Source organism: Mustela putorius, unplaced genomic scaffold (assembly GCF_011764305.1).
Source record: "Mustela putorius furo isolate JIRA1106 unplaced genomic scaffold, ASM1176430v1.1 tig00000196_pilon_pilon_pilon, whole genome shotgun sequence".
Lineage (NCBI taxonomy): Eukaryota > Metazoa > Chordata > Mammalia > Carnivora > Mustelidae > Mustela > Mustela putorius.
Window position 1 is genome coordinate 13,693,224 of NW_025421310.1, and position 18,664 is coordinate 13,711,887.

Consider the following 18,664-nt stretch of genomic DNA (forward strand, 5'->3'; position numbering starts at 1 on the left):
AAACTGAGGCCTCAGGAGTGGATGGGACTTGTTGCCCAAGGTCACACGCTCCCAACACACCCAAATGAACCACCAGCCCCAACAGGTTCTGTGCCAAGGCTTCCCAGACAGAGGCCAGAATCAGCATGCCCCAGCCTGCCCCACCGCCCATGCCTGTACCTCCAAACCTAAGGGGTTGGTGCAGCCCGGGGAGGTGGCAGGGCTGGCGGGCGTGGTGGCTACCATGGGGATGGAGATGGTGCTGGCCTGACTGGTTCCTTGTGGCCTAGCTCTTTCCCACTGAGCTGGTGACCACAGAAGCCCAGCCACCCCCAGCCACTTCCCTGTTCTTCCTGTGAATGCTGGGTCTCCATGAGCAAGGTCAACTCTGGGGAGGGGAAGCTGAGTGGTCCCTGTCCTCTGGGACTCTGCCAAGTCTGGTCACAATGCCCCAGACTAACAAGTTAGATCCAGGTGTGAAACCTAATACCACCAACTCCTTGCAAGGTGACCTTGAGCAGAGGGTTCTGAGCCCCACTTTTTTTGCCTGCTACTGTGATTTTGACCATTGCATGTGGTATTGGGTGCAAGCCCTTGGCACAGTTCTAGGAGGTAGTGGCCCTTCAGTTAATAGTTGTTATTGTTATATGCCCTCAAGCAACTCTCACAGATACATGGTAGACAGCACAATTATTATTTTTTTTAAAATCCCTAGTGGGGCGCCTGGGTGGCTCAGTCAGTAAAGCGGCTGCCTTTGACTCAGGTCATGATCCTAGGGGTCCTGGGATCGAGCCTGCATCGGGCTCCCTGCTCTTCTTTTCTTTTTTAAACGAAGTTACCCCTACATGGAGTAAACTCCAGCTCTCTTTCTCTTTCTTTTTCTTTTTTTAAGATTTTATTTATTCATTTATTCGACAGACAGAGATCACAAGTAGGCAGAGAGGCAGACAGAGAGAGTAGGAAGCAGGCTCCCTGCTGAGCAGAGAGCCCGATGCCGGGCTCGATCCCAGGACCCTGGGATCATGACCCCAGCCGAAGGCAGAGGCTTTAACCCACTGAGCCACCCAGGCGCCCCTCGGCAGCCTCCTTTTCCCTCTGCCCCTCCCCCTGCTTGCGCTCGAGCTTTCTCTCTCGAGTAAATAAAAATCTTTAAAAAAATAAAAATAAAAAGATCCCTAGCATAAAATATATATATATATCCCTGGCATCTAGTGTTGTGTCTTCCAGTCCTAGCAGGCACTCGGTAATTGATGGTTACTTTTGCATTCTTTGTTCCCTCACATGCCTGGCGCACAGTAGATAATGAGTGGCTAATTGTTGAAGGAGTCATTCAAGTCTTATTAGGAGTGACCTAGAAAGTTGAACAAGGAGCTACGTAAAAGAGAGGGAATTGTCAAGAGCCATCCGGGAATTTGAAGGAGTTGGCATTTCCCAGCCAGGGAAGTGGCTGGGCATAGCGGTTCCAGTGGAAGGACCTAGGAGCGTAAAGGCTCTGTCTGGCTTTTCTAGGACCCCTGGTTCCCTGCGGGCGGGATCTGAGAAGGCTTCCCTTCCCCCGCCCCTCCCCCCAACACACACACCTCGGCAGGCGCCCCGGTTTGGCCGGCACCATGGACAGCGAGGCATTCCAGAGCACGAGGGACCTTCTGGACCTGAACTTCCAGTGTGAGCTGGGGTAGGGGGCGGGGCTTGCCCCGAAGGGGCCCTCAAGGGTAGAGGCGGGGCGCTGCCCGGAGAGGTCCGGGTCCTGACCGCTACTCCCACCTGCCCAGCTCTGGCCATGAAGCACATGGACCTGAAGCAGATGGAGCTGGACACGGCGGCGGCCAAGGTGGACGAGCTCACCAAACAGCTGGAGTCTCTGTGGTCAGACTCACCCACGCCTCCCGGCTCGCAGGCTGGAGCCCCGCCTAGGGTGAGCCTACTCGCCTCGGTCTCCACCTTGGCCCCCAAAGCCAGCCTTTTTCTGCCTAAGGTTCTGTCCCATCGGGTTGTACAGGCTGTGGGCTATTTGAGGGCACTTGTAAAAGGGGACCAGTATGAATGGACTTCTAACAGGACCCTCGGGGAAAAGCGTCTTTTTCTTAGAGGCAGAAGGGCACCATGTGGGCTAGCCTCAGTCCTTATTTCAGGGCTGTCTCGCCAGTACCTCTCGCCAGGACTCCCTGTGCCTCACTCTCCAGCCCTGCTCCAACTCACCTAGGTTAATTTCCGATGACTTCTTTTGGTCTCCTACTAACCCCTACATTAATATCTCCTTTGGCCCCTCAATGTCCTGGCTTCCGCACAGCCATCCCGGTACAGCTCCAGCCCGGTCCCCGAGTCCTTCAGCAGCCGCGGGTCTCCCCGGAAGGCGGCCACCGACGGTGCAGACACCCCATTCGGACGCTCCGAGAGTGCCCCGGCTCTGCACCCCTACAGCCCGCTGTCCCCTAAAGGCCGGCCCTCATCACCGCGCACCCCGCTCTACCTGCAGCCAGATGCCTACGGCACCCTGGACCGAGCGCCCTCGCCCCGGCCCCGCGCCTTCGATGGCACAGGCAGCTCCCTCGGCCGTGCGCCCTCCCCGCGGCCGGGATCCGGCCCGCTCCGGCAGCAGGGCCCCCCTACGCCCTTTGACTTCCTGGGCCGCGCAGGTTCCCCGCGGGGCAGCCCCCTGGCGGAGGGACCCCAGGCCTTTTTCCCGGAGCGCGGGCCCTCGCCACGCCCCCAGACCTCAGCCTACGATGCGTCCGTGGCCTTTGGGAGCCCCCTACTGGGCGCGGGCGGTAGCGCTTTCGCTCCACCTCTGCGCGCTCAAGGTGAACGAGCGGGCCTCGTTTGTGGGGTGAGAGGGATGCTGGCATGGGACCGGCCTCCTGGTATATCCCGATCCGCCACCTCTCCCTAGACGACTTAACGCTGCGCCGGCGGCCCCCCAAAGCCTGGAATGAGTCTGACCTAGACGTGGCGTATGAGAAGAAGTCTTCGCAGACCGCCAGCTATGAACGTGAGTGGTGGGAGACCAGAGGAGGCGGGGAGCCCGGAGAGGCAGCCCCCAGACCCTAATGATTCGCGCCTTGCAGGCTTGGACATCTTCTCACGGCCCGCTTCGCCTGGCCTGCAGCTGTTACCCTGGAGAGAGAGCAGCCTGGATGGGCTGGGGGCCACCAGCAAGGTGAGGGGGGCCTGCGGAGGGCGGGGCTGGGGGGCAGGGGCCGGAAGTGCAGTCAGGACTACCTCCCATTCCCGGCTGCACCCCCAGTCTCCCTGCCCTCCACCCCAGGCTCTTCCTTCTTTATCCTGGATTTCCATCCCCCCATCCCTAAATCCCCTTTCCCTCACTCCCTCTGGCGTCCCTCACCTTCTCTCCCTTCTTGACCTTTTGTCCTTACCTCCTTCCCCCTCCTCCTTTATCATTCCCTCCCCCTAACTTCTTCCCAACCTAGCCCCTTCTTTCCTCCTTCTCTCCTTCTCCCCAGGACAACCTCACCAGCGCCACTCTGCCCCGCAATTACAAGGTCTCCCCTCTGGCCAACGACCGGCGTTCTGATGTGGGCAGCTACCGCAGATCGCTGGGCTCCCCGGCGCCGTCAGGCACTTTGCCCCGCAGCTGGCAGCCTGTCAGCCGCATCCCCATGCCCCCTTCCAGCCCCCAGCCCCGCGGAGCCCCACGCCAGCGCCCCATCCCTCTCAGCATGATATTCAGGCTGCAGAATGCCTTCTGGGAGCATGGGGCCAGCAGGGCCATGCTCCCTGGTTCCCCCATCTTCTCCCGAGCACCCCCACCTAAGCTGCCTCCACAGCCCCAGGCACCCCCTCAGCCCCAGGCACCTCCTCAGCCCCAGCCACCGCCTCAGCCCCAGCCTCCACCCCCTCCCCAGCCCCAACCCCAACCCCAGCCTCAACCCCCTGTCCCAGCCCCGCAACCTCCCCAACAGACTTGGCCCTCTGTGAGCGAAGGTGAGTCAGCAGTGGGGGACCCAGAAGGCTGGTTAAAGGGAGGACAAATGGCTGGGGACCAGAACAGCTTAGGGAGCCATCACAGCCAGACACCCATTTCCAGACACTGTCCCCGCACAGAGTGAGGCTAGAGGAGGAGGTTGGGAATTCGTTCAGGAGCTAGAGGGAGCACCGTGGTTAAGCATGGACCCTGGGAATTAGACTGCCTGGCTCCGTGCTGTGTTAAGTCACTTAATCTCTCTGGACCTCAGTTTCTTTGAGTGTAGAAGGTGATAGAGCCCATCTTATTATGGTATTAGATTATTTAATCTATACAAAGTCATTAAAATAGAGCCTGATGTGGGAAGATTTCAATAGCTATTATATTAGTTATAATAATCATTAATATGTTTGTGTCTGTGAGACCAGCCCAGGGCCTAGAGTTAAAGTCAAATGGGTTTTGAGCCCCTCTCCCCTGCTGACTTGCTATATGAGTCAGGATAAACTAGCTAACCTGTCTGAACTTCTGCTTTGTCATCTGCGAATTGTGAAGGACATTATCAGGCACCAGGATTCTAGTCCCAGAATGAGTATTCTGCCTCAAAGGGTAGGTGAGGAAGTTCTTAGGATCTCAGCAAGTCAAGGCCATGGTGATGGTATTAGCACAAGATTCCGAAGTCAGAGGGACCAGTTGCAGCTAAGTGGCTTTGGGCAATTGACTTGCGCTCCGTGATGCTCAGCTTCCCTCCCTGTAATAAGGAAATGATAGCAGGTTCTACCTCACAAGGTCGTGGTGAGAATTCAGTAAGACAAGCACACAATCATATATTATTCACAGCCCATGGTATGTAGCCCAGAGAGATCAAGGAACTGCCCTGAGGTCACACAGCAAATCGGATGCTGGCTGCGGGTCCTGGAAGTTGTGGACTTGGAGAGGGGAGTCATGGGATTCTCCCAGACACCCATTCACTGATGGGCTTCTTGTTCCCTCTAGGCCCCCCCAAACCTCCCCCGGAGCTGGAGCCCGAGCCCGAGCTGGAGGGGCTGCTGGCACCAGTGCTGGAGGGCGGTGATGCAGATGAAGGCGCTGTAACTCGGCCCCTCAGCCCCACGAGGCTGCAGCCAGCCCTGCCCCCTGAGGCGCAGTCAGTGCCGGAGCTGGAGGAGGTGGCACGGGTGCTGGCAGAGATACCGCGCCCCCTCAAACGCAGGGGCTCCATGGAGCAGAGCCCCGCTGTAGCCCTGCCCCCCACCCACAAGAAGCAGTACCAGCAGCTCATCAGCCGCCTCTTCCATCGGCATGGCGGGCCTGGGGGTCCTGAACCCGAACTGTCCTCCATCAGTGAGGGATCCGAAGCGAGGGCAGGGCCCCCTGCTCCTGCCCCACCAGCGCCCATCCCACCCCCGGCCCTGCCTCAGGTCAGCCCACCAGAGCAGCTGCAGAGCATGGTAAGTAATACAGGAGGACACGGGGATCTATTAGCACCTGGACGTGCCCCTTCCCTTTTAGGACAGAACCTGGAAATGGCATGCCTCACATCTGCCTCTTCCAATGGGCCAGGGACCCAGCGGCTGCAAGGGAGGCCGGGAAATTTAGTCTTTAATCTAGGAGTCACTTGTGTTCTGAAGACAGGGAGAATGTCTTGGGAGAGGCATTCACAAGTCTCGGCCACCCAGAGACTTTCTCTGCTCCTCTCCAATCACCTGCTTCCCCCCCCAACACCGCCACCCCAGGGGCATCTCTTCAGGAATCTTGGAATCTTACCACCTGGAAATGAGTGTGTCAGTGGGTTTATTCCAGGACCTGAAAAGCCTGCCTGAAGCAAGGTAGTCACCATGCTGCATGATCTCTCGTGTCTGCCTTCTCTGGGAATTGACCTCTCCTCTCAGACCTCAGCACGCCTGTGCCATGGCTAGAAATGGCGGCTCAGAACGGCCTCTCACTTCCGGTGCATGGTGTCCTCTGATGCTTCTCAGAGGCGCTTTCATTCAGAATTGCGAGATTAAGTCCCCGGTATCCGAGGCTGTGGGTGTGGTGATTAAGGGCATCAACTGCAGAGCTAGGCTGCCCGGTTCAAATCCCGGCTCCATGCCGCTTATCAGCTGTGCAACCTTGTGCAAGATGCTTAGCCTCTCTGGGCCTCAGTGTCTTCATCTGTAAAATGGGGATAAGAGAAACCATAGAGTTGCTTGGAGCATTAAATATATGAATATAGCGCTTAGAATAGTGCCTGGCTCTTAACTGTTAATCACTATTCTTATTGTTAGCATTTGACCAGGGGATGGTGGCCTTCAAAACTTGCTCCAGTCCCTGCATGTTGGCCGGGGTGTGGGTGGCGTGTATGGAACAGTCCTGTTCTCTCAGTGTGGATGGACAGAGTGAGGGGAGCAATTCCGAGAAAAGAAGCAGGGGCTCGGTTGACACCCCAAAATGCCTATTCCCAAGCCAGAAAAGGTTGAGATCCAGGATCTTGAGATCAAGAATGGAAGAATGAAAACACCTTATGGGATCACAAAGTCCTAGTCATAAAGAAACTCGAAAATTCACAGAATTCAAGAATTAAATCCTGTTCTCAGTCTCAGAACAGTGAACCTTCAGAATCCTAGAGTGCCGAAGTTTCAAATAACAGGATCTTAGAAATTAGAATTCAGTAACACTGGCCCTGGTTATTAACTGATTCGTGAAGTCACCAAACTGAAAATTAAAGGCTCTTCTCATTTGAGTCAGGAAATCACAGATTAGTGCACTAATATGTTGAAATACAGAATTCTGTTTTATTTTATTATTTTTAAAAGAGTATTTTTCAAAAAACTTTATTTATTTGCGATAGAGTATGGGGAGCAGAGGGAGAAGGAGAAGCAAACTCCCTGCTGAGCAGGGAGCCTTATGTAGGACTCGATCCCAGGACCTGAGCCAAAGGCTCAGGCTGAGATCATGACCTGAGCCGAAGGCAGACACTTGACCAACTGAGCCACCCAGGCATCCCCAAAGAGTATTTTTCAAAAGATATCTCTACACCCATCATGGGGCTTGAAGTCACAGCCCAAAGATCAAAAATCTCAGCTATACCAACCGAGCCAGCTGTGTACCCCCAGAATTATATTGTAAAGGAACATTTTCCACTAGAAAAGTAAATACACAAACACCGTAGTAAGTAGGAGGAAATAGAAAAAAAGAATAAAGAGGCCAAAAATCACAGCACTCAGAACTGTGATTAACATTCTAAGTATCTCCTTCCAATCTGTTGGAAGGAAATTTTAACCATAAAATATTAAAGTTCCCATAGAATCTTGGGAATGCAACAACTTGGGTCTTCAGCAGTCGGACATGGTGTAAGTTAGCATTCCTGGACTTACAACATTTGAAACAGCTGAACTTCAGAGAATTTTGAAATCCGTGGCTCTTGGGATCTCCAAATTCCGGGATCTTGAAATCATCGACATCAAAGACCAGAATCACAAAATGCTACATGCTCCCAATAAATGAACCTTGTAGGAGGGCCTGTGGACATCAAAAATAAGAAAGCACAAGGAATAAGAGGCTAAATATTTCTTTAAAAGATTTTATTTATTTATTGGACAGAGAGAGAGATCACAAGTAGGCAGAGAGGCAGGCAGAGAGAGAGGAGGAAGCAGGCTCCCCGCTGAGCAGAGAGCCCAATGTGGGGCTCGATCCCAGCACCCTGGGATCATGACCTGAGCCGAAGGCAGAGGCTTAACCCACTGAGCCACCCAGGCGCCCTGAGGCTAAATATTTTCATTCCGAACATCTGGAATTACACTGGACAACAGTTTGTTATGTGGGTTTCATAGCATTTATCTTTTATAAAAGCACTAAGACTGAGGACAGGTTGAAAACCTACCTGGTTTCTACAGTCATCAACTTGGTGGTCTGCCAGCTTCCTTTCGGGTCTCAGGGGCCAAGATCCAGATTCCCTGACTATTGTAGGGAATCAAAGGCTATAGAACTAAGGCATCCCTTTCCCCATGGCGGGTGGGCTCTGTACCTCCCCGCCTTCCAGTCCCAGCCCCATCTCCGTCTAGTTGGATGACCTGGGGCGGCTGCTGCCGGGTTCCTGAACCTCTGTTTTCCCAAGTAATGGGTATATTAATAATCCCCCCCCAAGTCACCAGAGCCACCGCCCCTACCCGTTTCCCCAGGAGATGCGCTCGGTGCTGCGGAAGGCCGGCTCCCCCCGCAAGGTTCGCCGCGCGCGCCTCAACCCGCTTGTGCTCCTGCTGGACGCAGCGCTGACCGGGGAGCTGGACGTGGTGCAGCAGGCGGTGAAGGAGGTGAGTGCTGCCCGAGCGCAAGGGAGGCGGGGTGGAAGCAGTGTTCGGGGGATGGTACTGGGGACTGAGCCTCCGCCTCTGTGTCCCCCGCCCGCCCAGATGAATGACCCGAGCCAGCCCAATGAGGAGGGCATCACCGCCCTGCACAACGCCATCTGCGGCGCCAACTACCCCATCGTGGACTTCCTCATCGCGGCCGGTGCCAACGTCAACTCCCCAGACAGCCACGGCTGGTGAGCCCTGACCCTGACTCTTATGGGGCGGGCGCTGCGTGGGTGCGGGGCGGGACCACGCTGCTGGCCCGGGCACACGCGGGCAAATGCGCGGCGGCTCACGCACGCCTCCACGCCTAGGACACCATTACACTGCGCAGCATCGTGCAACGACACGGCCATCTGCACAGCGCTGGTGCAGCACGGCGCAGCCATCTTCGCCACCACGCTCAGTGACGGAGCCACCGCCATCGAGAAGTGCGACCCCTACCGCGAGGGTTACGCTGACTGCGCCACTTACCTGGCAGGTGCGAGGCTTGCCTCTGGAGGAGGGAAGGAGGTGGTGGGGACCCAGGCAACCCAGCTGGTCACTGCGGAGGGGGAAGGGGCAAGATTGCTGGTCGTGGGAGAGAAGATGTGGGGACTGTACCAGCCAGGTAGCAGGATCACAAAGGAAGGGTGGTGGGATGGGCCACCTGCGGGAGAGCTGGATTGGTCCTCCCACCTGGCAGGTGCGCACAGGGTGTGTGGGGTGAGCAGACTGCCAGCCTCACGGGCTGGGGGACGTGGGCACTGTGCCATGCAAACTAGACACCTATGGAAAGAAGGGGGGTCTTGGAGATTGCACTGTTCACCTGCTTTCTCACCTGAGGACATGAGGGGGTTGGACATTCCAACAATACCATTTACCTGGCATAGGGCTGGGCAGGTGGGCTGTGCTACCTACCTGTGGGAGACACAGGGCCACACCGTTGACAGGTGACGCTTCCCTTAGTGGGGAAGGGCAGATCACCCAAGCAGGTGATAGGAGGAGGTAGGTAGCTTGGGTCAAGGGAGTGTGTAGAGCATCCCTATTACACACCTGACGTGGGCGGGCAGATTGTATCATAGGGCGGGATTAGGAACATCTCAGAGCTGAAGGAAGTCAGGCTCTAGGATCTGGGGGTGGGACAGTGTTTTTGAGAGGTGAGCCACCTAATGGCAGAAACTGGATGAGAGCCTTGGGGCTTGTGGGTGAGCCCGGGTAGCCGGGGACTGCACCCCGGGGGCATGAAATAGACTAAGCTTCGGGGTGGGGCATTCGCCCTTACACGATGGTACAAGGAGGTGGAGCCTATGAGATGGGGCGCTTGGACTGTTTTGCCTGTCTCGGACGTGGAGAGTACTATGAGGGTCAAGTAGAGATTGGACACAAGACCTGGCAGGGAAGGGAGACAGAACCCGAACCCAGTGGACTGAACCACTAGAAAGAGGGAGCAGCGTGGACTATACCATTTGGAAGGGGGGGCTAAATTCTTGATGGAAATTTTACCACTTAACAGGGCCGGGAAGAGGGTGGGCTGTACCCTCTGGAGACGTTATTGCATACTCTGGAGATTTTGCCACTTGGGGAGGGGGAAAGCAGTGTGGACTCACCATCTGGGAAGGGGGAGGTGGGACCACTTAGTGCGAGGCGGGGAAGGGCTGAACCATCCAAGGGGGCGTTGAGATTATGGAAACTGTACAGTTGGGGTGGGGGCGGTATACATCAACCGCACCTCTGGGAGTGACACAGGGACTTGACGATGTCCAAGAGGGGATGGGGACCGTTGACCCTGCCTCGGGGCTTGGAGGCCCCAGTTTGATGCACCCTGATCCCCTCGAATGTCAGAGACTGCCAGTTCCAGGCAGCTGACTCCAGCTTAGGCGCCCCTCTCCAGACGGGGTACCCGACTTTGCTGTGCATGTGTGTGTTGGGGGGTGCCACATCCCAGGGCCCGTCCCTGTCCTCAGCGTGTCTTGTGTCCCTGAGTGTTCTGACGCCTCCAGCCCTCCATCCCCACCAGGTGCTCACAGCCCCTGCGGGTTCGTGTTTCAGATGTGGAGCAGAGCATGGGCCTGATGCACAACGGAGCGGTGTACGCCCTCTGGGACTACAGCGCAGAGTTCGGAGACGAGCTGTCCTTCCGCGAGGGCGAGTCGGTCACCGTGCTGCGGAGGGACGGACCCGAGGAGACCGACTGGTGGTGGGCTGCGCTGCATGGGCAGGAGGGCTACGTACCTCGTAACTACTTTGGGGTGAGGAAAAAAAAATCTCTTCTACAAAGAAGAGATATTGTATCCGAATCCTGGGGCTATTTGGGGAAAAGGGTAATTCTGGGGGAAAAAATGAGCAAGAGGGACAGTCCATTATACAAGGGGCGAGGTAGGTCAGAAGAATCTATTCCGGGTCCGTGGGGAATGAGGAAAACCAATTATAATAACGCAAGGGAGGTGAGGGACAGCGCCCCTTATAGTTGGGAGAGAAAGTGCCCCTTCCCTGTGATACTTTGTGGGGAACTCACTGCCTGACTAGTTATTTGGTTCATGTGCAATTTTTTTTTTTTAATTATCCTTAATTTTATTACTGGGGAGGCAAGGAAGAATGTATTTTAGCCAAGGGAAGCCATGAAGAATCCCATTTTAGGTGCACAGGAGGGGAAGTTAAAATAATTGTTTATTACTGGTGTAGTGGGGGGGAAGCTTTTGTTACACTGCAAGGAGGAGGGAGAGGAAGATTCCATTATTAAAAGGATGGGAGAATTGAGGGAGATTGTACTAGGTTAAGGGAAGAGACCAGAAGATCCCATTATATTCCTAGGAGAGAAAATTTTTGTAATTTGGGGATGGGTGGAGGTAGGTCTGAAGGAGAGAGCCACTGTGGTAGGGAGAGACAGGTGTTCGTTTCATGGCAGAATGGAAGCCTCAGAAAATTACATTTCATCAACTCTAGGCTCCATCTGGTGCTTGGTGGTGACAGGGGCCTTGGGGATTCTGGAGCAAATCCCCAAGGGGAAGGAGTCCGTTAGGAAGGGAGGGGAAGATGGAGACAGCCCATCTGTTTGGGGATGGATTAAGTGACTCCATTAAATTTTGGGGTAGTTGGAAGGAGGGAGAATTCCTGGTGTCTAAAGATTCTGCCTTCCCTCAGCTCTTCCCCAGGGTGAAGACTCAGAGGAATAAGGTCTAGCTGCACAGAAGGTCATTGCCAAGGGAGGCAGGAGCCGGCAGCCCTGCCTTTGCCCCAGACCTCTCCTCAGTAACTGCTGCATCTCCTTGGGCCCCAAGCCCTACAGGGGTGGGGTCTTCACCTCCAGCTCTCTGCTTCCCCGGAAGCCCAGGGGAGAAGGAGAACCTCAGCCTTAAGTTTAGAAGCTGCCTTAGCCTCGGGAGATCACCTTGGGGCTGGGAACCATCGGAAGCAAGAGACTTCCCCTCCTCCCCCAGCCTCCTCCATTTGCCAAATCAGATCCTGTCCAAAGTGCTTCTCGCTCCTGCTGCCAACGCCTCCCACCCCCTCCAAACAAGCCAACATATCATCCTAGGAGAGCCTAGGTGTGTCACTTCCACCGGATTTCCCCGGGAGTCACCTCTGCCCTCATCTCTCCAGGGCTGGGCGAGACACATTGGTCCCCAGCTCTCCCCACTCAAGTGCCTTCACTCAGTGCCGGTTTTATAACCAAATAGGGACATTTTTCCTTATAAATAAAGGTAGTTTGCACAGAAATGGACTTCCCTCTCTTTAGATCTCCTTCTGACCTAATAAGTGCTCATCACCCTTACCATGTTTGACAAACCAGTTTTAAGGAAGCCCCTTTCTAAGGGATTTCTGTCCTGAAAATCTAGTCCTTCCTCGTCCAAACACATATGTTTTTTTGTGGGTTTTTTTGGCGAGGGAGAGGGAGGATTTTTGGTGTGTTTTGTTTTTTTTTTTTGTAGTGTCTCAATCTTTTTTCATATTTTGGATTCTTTATGTCTTTAAACATTTTAAGCTTATTTTATAGTATATGTATGATAATTCTACCATCTGAAGTATGGAGCCATCTACTTCCATCATCTGCTGTGTCTGCTGGTTCTCGCTCATGGTGGATTGTTCCCTTGAGTGTGTTGAAATTATGGTTTGGGAGACCATCTTCGACAGGGCTTTATCTTCCCGTAATCCATGTGGCCTTGTTGAGGGTATGACCCTGAAGAGGGACTTTCCTTGCTCCTGCCTCACTTCTTTACTGTGTAAACTGATTTTGGGTAAAGCACAGGCATATGTCTCCTCTGTGTATTTCTTGACAAATCCTAAGGCAACAGCATTGTTGTTGTCTGAGATGTCCAGTACATATAGCCACCAACCTCACGTGGCTGTTTAATTTCAATTAATTAAAATTAAATAAAAATTCAGGATCATTTCTTAGTCACTTTTCTTTTTTTTTTTTTTTTAAGATTTTGTTTATTTGACAGACAGAGATCATAAGTAGGCAGAGAGGCAGGCAGAGAGAGAGGAAGGAAATCAGGCTCCCCAACTCAGGGCTGGATCCCAGGACTCCGGGATCATGACCCGGGCCAAAGGCAGAGGCCCAACCCACTGAGCCACCCAGGTGCCCCTCTCAGTCACTTTTCTAGTGTTCAGTTGCCATGTGTGGCCAGTGGCTACCATTTGGGGCAGTGCAGATAGAGAACATTTTCATCATCTCAGAAAGTTCTACTGGGTAGAGCTGAAACACAACATTTCCAGTATATGGAAGCCTCTTCCCAGTCAACCACAGTTGTGATTTCTATCACTGTTGATTAGTTTTCATGAATATATTTTATTTTATTATTATTTTTAAAGATTTAGTTCATTCATTTGAGACAGAGAGTGAGTGAGAGAGACAGAAGGAGCAGAGGGAGTGGGAGAGGGAGAGGCAGACTTCCCGCTGAGCAGGGAGTCCACCGCAGGACTCCATCCTAGGACCCTGAATCAGGACCAGAGCCAAAGGCAGATGCTTTACCAACTGAGCCACCCAGGTGCCCCTGTGAATATACCTTAAAAACCAAATAGTACCAGGGCACCAGGCTGGCTCAGTCAAAAGTGGGGTCATGAGTTTGATTCCTACTTTGGGTGTAGAGACTACTGAAAAAAAAAGAAAAAAAAAACCCTATACTAAAACATTTATGAGAAAAAAGCAGTCCTCTGCGCCATCTCTCTCCACTTCCTTCTGCTCTCTAGAGACCCCTTTCAACGGCGTTATCTGTTTCTTCTAGTATTTTCTCCTATGTTTCTAAATATGCAGATACTGCTATTTCTCGATAGCCAATTTTAGACATTCTCTACCAGACTTCCTGTTACGGGGAAGGCTTGCATTCATGCTGATGCCACTTTCTCTTTTCCAGTGAAATCATGTCATAATTTTTATATCAATCATAGTTTTTACCATGTAATATGTAAATGTTTTCTCAGCAAAGCCATGTAATATACTAGCATTTTTCTCCTCATATAAACTTTAACATTTTTGAGAATTAATGATTACCTTTGTCACATGCTTAATTTTATATGCAATTATATTTAACGTTTTTCAAATGGTCTGTGGGATTGTCCATACTCCTATCAGTTCACTCAGGACTTTTTTTTCCCCTCTCTCCTGAAATTCTCTCTCTTGCTTTCAGCTGAACTTGCTGCTCTCTAGGCCTGTGCTAAGCTCTGCTGGGACATCCCTGAGTTGGGCCCTGTTTCCTGGGTCCCATATCTTTGTCTCACTTGATTGACTCTTCATTTGGTGGAGCACATCTTCTAGTTGTTCTCTCAAAAAGGTGAAGAAGAGGTTGATATTTTTGGGTTCTTAAAAACTAAATACAGCTTCATTCTACCCTCCCACTTTTTTATAGCTTGGGCTGGGTATAAAATTCTAGCTTGGAGATAGGTGTCTCCTCTTTCATTCAAATCTGTTTGTACTGTGACTTGGAATACAAATTTGGAGAACAAGGGAAAGCTGTTTTCCCCCCCTTAGATTTGTATCCATCCTCCCTTTCCTTTCCTTTGAACTCGTATTTGAATTTTTTCTTTTCTTTTCTTTTCTTTTCTTTTTTTTTTTTTTAAGAGAGACCTCCCCTGATAGTGGGTTGGGGAGGAGGGTCAGAGGGGGAGGGAGAATCTCAAGCAGATTCCATACCCAGCATGGAACCTGGTGCAGGTCTCGCTCTTACAACCTGGGCTAATACCAAGAGTCAGACACTTAAGCAAGCCACCCAGCTGCCTCTTAACTTTTTTTTTTTTTTTTTTGCTTTTTTGCTTTTTTTCCTGGAAGCTTTTAGAATCTTCCCTCTTTCTCTGGTTCTGAAAATTCATTCATATGCCTTACTGTAGTCTTTATTCATTAATCATTCTGACCTTAAGTCTGTCCTTTCTATCTGGCAATTCATAGCCTTAGCTTCCAGGAAATTTTCTTGTAAATTTCTGTGCTGATTTCTTCTCCTTTCCTTTCTCTGGGTCCCACCAAGATAATCCAGGATGATCTTCCCATCTCAGGATCCTTGAACTTAATCCTGTTTTTGCCCACATAAGGCAGCAAAAGAGAAGACGTAGACGAGGAGTTGGGAATCCCTGCCCTCGGATTCAAACCCTGTCTGGACCTTTGAAATTAATCAGTGATTACTACTTTTGTTGGAAGTGTGCTAAGGATAGAGTGGTTATGCTTTTATGGAGTCTTTACTTTTAGAGATTCATTCTGAAATACCTATCATAAAATGAGAGGGTGCCTGGGATTTGCTTCAAAATAGTTGACTGGTTTGGGTGTGACTGAAGCAGGATCAGTCCTCGTTTGACATTTAATGAAGTTTGGGGGATGTGGGTCTTCATACGGTTCTCTCAACTTTTGTGCCCATTTGAAATTGTCCCTAAAATTAAACAGTTATAAAATGACCATGGCATTAGAGCCATTCCATTCAAGTGGAAGAATCAGACAATAAATAGAACAATAAGCCAAAAATAGCATCTCAGATACTGCTCGCTATTGGGGGAAAAACCGAGTTAGGTGAAGCAGATATATTCTTGCCCCTGATTGGGACAAATACTCAATTCCTGTGGCTGTTGTAACAAATGACTCCACACTCAGTGGCTTAAAACAACACATTTATTTTTGTACAGTTCTGAAGGTCAGAAGTCCAAAATCAGTTTCACCAGCTGAAATCCAGGTGTTAGCAGGGCTGTGCTCCCCGAGGCTCTGCAGGAGAATCCGTTTCCTCACCTTTTTCAGTTTCTAGAGCTGTGTTCCTTGTATTCTTTGGCTCCACCCCCTTCCTCTGTCTTGAGACACTACAGTTTAGCATCTTGATCCTGTTACGTTGCCTCTGTCTCTGTTCGCTGTGATCTCCCTCCTTTTAAAGGCATCAGTGATTACACTTAGGCATGCCTGGATATCTCAAGCGCCTTAACTTTGTCACACCTGCAAAGTCTCTCTTGCCATATAAAGGGATGTTCCAGAGATTGGGGCCTGGAGATCTCTGGGGTCCACTATTCAGCCTGCCCAGGGAGTGATGCAATTTAAATAGAACAATCAGAAAGGTCTTGCTGAAGAATGGAACTTTACAGAAGGCTTGAGGGAGGTGAGGGAAGAAGCCACAGAGATCTAGGGGAAAAGCCTTCCAGATGGAGGGACCAGTGACCATGCTGTTCATGCCCTTGAGTAACCTCAAGGTTACTCTCCCCTTGACCATGGCTGGCTGTAGGGATGTATTCTTGGTAGGTTTTGTTTTTTTAAGATTTTAAAATTTTATTTCGAGAAAGAGCACATGTGGGGAGAGGGGCAGAGAGAGAATCTCAAGCAGACTCCATGCCTAGCTCCATCCCATGACCCTGAGATCCTGAGCTCAGGACCCAAGTTGAAACCAAGAGTCAGACAGTCACCCCGCTGAGCCACCCACGTGCCCTTGGATGTGTTCTAAGAAACGGAATACTGCAAAAGTGACGGGCTGTCACTTCCGACATCAGATTGGAAAAGACGGTGACTTCTATCTTCTTTGCGTCTGTCTCTCTTGGGCTTCTCTTGCTTCTCCATTGGATGAAGCCGGCTGCCTTGAGAGGTGCCCACATGGCAGGGATCTACAGGTGGTCCTGGCCAACAGCCAGCCAGGAAATGAATTTTGCCAGCAACCACCTGGTGAGCCTAGCATCGGATCGTTTCCCAGAGGGAACAGGGATGTCTGCAGCTGCACAGAGTCCTGACCTACAGAAACTGTGAGATAATAAATGCTGTTGTTCTCGACCATTACATTTGGGGTTAATTTGTTGTACCAGTGAGCTGGATCCTGCAGGTCTGGGGCCCGCGTGGAAGAGCCAAGAAGCCAAGTGTGGCTAGGAGGAGTGACTTGGGAGCAGGGGGACAGTGAGGAAGGACGTCAGGGAAGTAGCAGCATGCTTGCTATGATGCCTGACTCACATCAGCCCATACTCAACTTCATTTTATTATATTCTGGGTTTTAAGATGTCCTTCCTCCTTTCCCCCACTCGCTTGAACAAGGTAAGCATGGATGGGATGGGGGATCTTAGAGAAGGTGCCTGACCCAGTCGAGGGGTGGTCAGGGAGGGCTTCCTGGAGGAGGGGATGTCTCTGAGACCTGCGAGGCAGGGTAAGATAGGGGTGATGGCCCTGTAGGCACAGGACACCACTGGAGACAAATAGAAAGCAGAGGACTAAGCAGCAAAGTGGGGCTAGCTGCTGCATGGCGAGTGCGAACAGTGGGATGGCAACACCATGATTTACTCCCAACTATCTGAGGTCACGTTGTGCAGGTTCTCCCCATTTTATTCTCCTTGGACGTCATACTGCAAGGAACATCAGGGCTGAGGCTGTCTTGGTGACCCCTGGGTGCCTTTGGCTCCCCAGCTCAGGATGTGCACAGGGCTCAGGTAATACAGGATGAATGAATGAATGAATGAATGAGAGAGAGAGAGAGAGAGAATTATGAAGGAAGTCAAAGCCTTGGGTAGCCCACTGCCTCCTGATTTCTGGCTCTCTCGCCAAGCCTTGTGGTTGTATCAACAAAGCTCATTCTCTAATCCCAACTAAACAAAGGATTCGAGCCTCACTCTTCTCTGCTGTGATCAGCTCCACAAACTATCATGCACACAGACATAGACACATGGACCCTGGAATAAAATGGGCTTTGGGCAACTCACCATGCCTCTCTGAGCCTACTTTTTCATCTGTAAAATGGGGAAAATAAAAGGATGCGATTTATAGGACTGTCATGAGGATTTAATGATGTAATTTCCTCCACTGCCCTAGCCTTAGCCACAGACTGGCTCTGCCTGCCAGTCTTGGTCCTTCTGGTTCATGTGCACAAGGCACCCAAAGTGACTTACAAGTTCAGAATGCAAATCTGACCCCCCCCATGGCTCATTCACCCCTTCAACAAATATTTATTGAAACCCCACTGTGTGCCAAACACAGTGGCAATGACCACAGATGTAGGAGGGAGTAAAATGGACAAAATCCCTGTCCTTATGGAGCTGACCTCCTAAAGTAAATAAGTTAAATATTTAGTATGTCAGATGGTTAGATGGGCTCTGAAAAAAAAAGCAAGGGAGGGAGCTACAGGAGTATATGAGTTTGTGGGTGTGTGTATATGGGGTGGGGATTTAATTTGGTGTCACTGAGAAGATGACATTGGAGCAAGGACCTGAAGGATGTGACAAAGCCAAGCCATGCAGACGTCAGGGGAAAGAGCATTCCAGGCAGACGCAAAGACCCTGAGGTGGGATGTGCCTGGAGTGTTCTGGAAACAGCATGTGGCTGAAATAAAATGAGCTAAGCCAGAGAGGAGGGGATCAGAGAGGTAAGGTGGTGGGTGTGGGGATGATGAGGGGGTATGCTGGTTAGACAGGGTTCTGCAGACCACTCTAAGGATTTTTGGCCTGGCCCTGCCTCTCCCTTCAGCTGCTTTCTCTCTACTCTGTCCTTCTACCATGCAGGCTTCCCTTTAGCTCTTTGAGGCATCAGCATTCTTGTGGCGGCAGAACTTTTGTATATAGTGTTCCCTCTGGCTGGAACACCAACACCCTTTCCCCTTTTCTCATCCATCCCCTTTGGCTGGCTGGTTCCTTTTCATTTCTTCCTGTGTCTACTCAAACCTCATTTCCTCAAAGAAGGCTTTTCTGATCACTCAACACCCCTGTAGTTGACAGCATGTTTCCTGTATGTAGACCTTATGGTTTTCAGAATTTTCCCATCACAGTACTTGTCATACTTGTAACCATATATCCACATGTATGTTTAAAGTCCGTTCTTTGAGGACACAAACAGGGGCTGTCTTGTTACCTTTGTGTTCCCAGGGCCTCGGACAGGGTCAGGCACACAGTAGAGACCTCATATTTATTTGTTGAGCAATTGCACAAAAGCTCCTACCTACTGAATCCTGAGTATCTGCTAGACCCAGTTTTAAATGCTTTATGCGGGTTAATTTAAGCATCATCTCCATCGTAATCTCTTTTT

General features: G+C 51.4%; 1 protein-coding gene across 1 annotated transcript; it reads left to right on the forward strand.

The window, feature by feature from the left end:
• The first annotated feature begins 1,488 nt into the window (after positions 1 to 1,488).
• Positions 1,489 to 12,609, forward strand: PPP1R13L (protein phosphatase 1 regulatory subunit 13 like). Its single transcript, XM_004767598.3, has 12 exons — positions 1,489 to 1,644; positions 1,752 to 1,894; positions 2,270 to 2,780; positions 2,870 to 2,968; positions 3,045 to 3,136; positions 3,441 to 3,921; positions 4,895 to 5,349; positions 8,062 to 8,193; positions 8,293 to 8,426; positions 8,547 to 8,713; positions 10,264 to 10,463; positions 11,356 to 12,609. The coding sequence occupies exons 1-12, from the start codon at positions 1,590 to 1,592 to the stop codon at positions 11,392 to 11,394; spliced, it is 2,508 nt and encodes an 835-aa protein (XP_004767655.1). The 5' UTR covers positions 1,489 to 1,589; the 3' UTR covers positions 11,395 to 12,609.
• Positions 12,610 to 18,664: the final 6,055 nt, after the last annotated feature.

Bases quoted from the DNA above. Each gene is read 5' to 3' on its own strand.
- PPP1R13L (XM_004767598.3), top strand. From the start codon at position 1,590: ATGGACAGCGAGGCATTCCAGAGCACGAGGGACCTTCTGGACCTGAAC. The intron at 2,781-2,869 runs GTGAACGAGCGG...ACCTCTCCCTAG, and splicing joins TCCACCTCTGCGCGCTCAAG to ACGACTTAACGCTGCGCCGG. The intron at 5,350-8,061 runs GTAAGTAATACA...CCGTTTCCCCAG, and splicing joins CAGAGCAGCTGCAGAGCATG to GAGATGCGCTCGGTGCTGCG.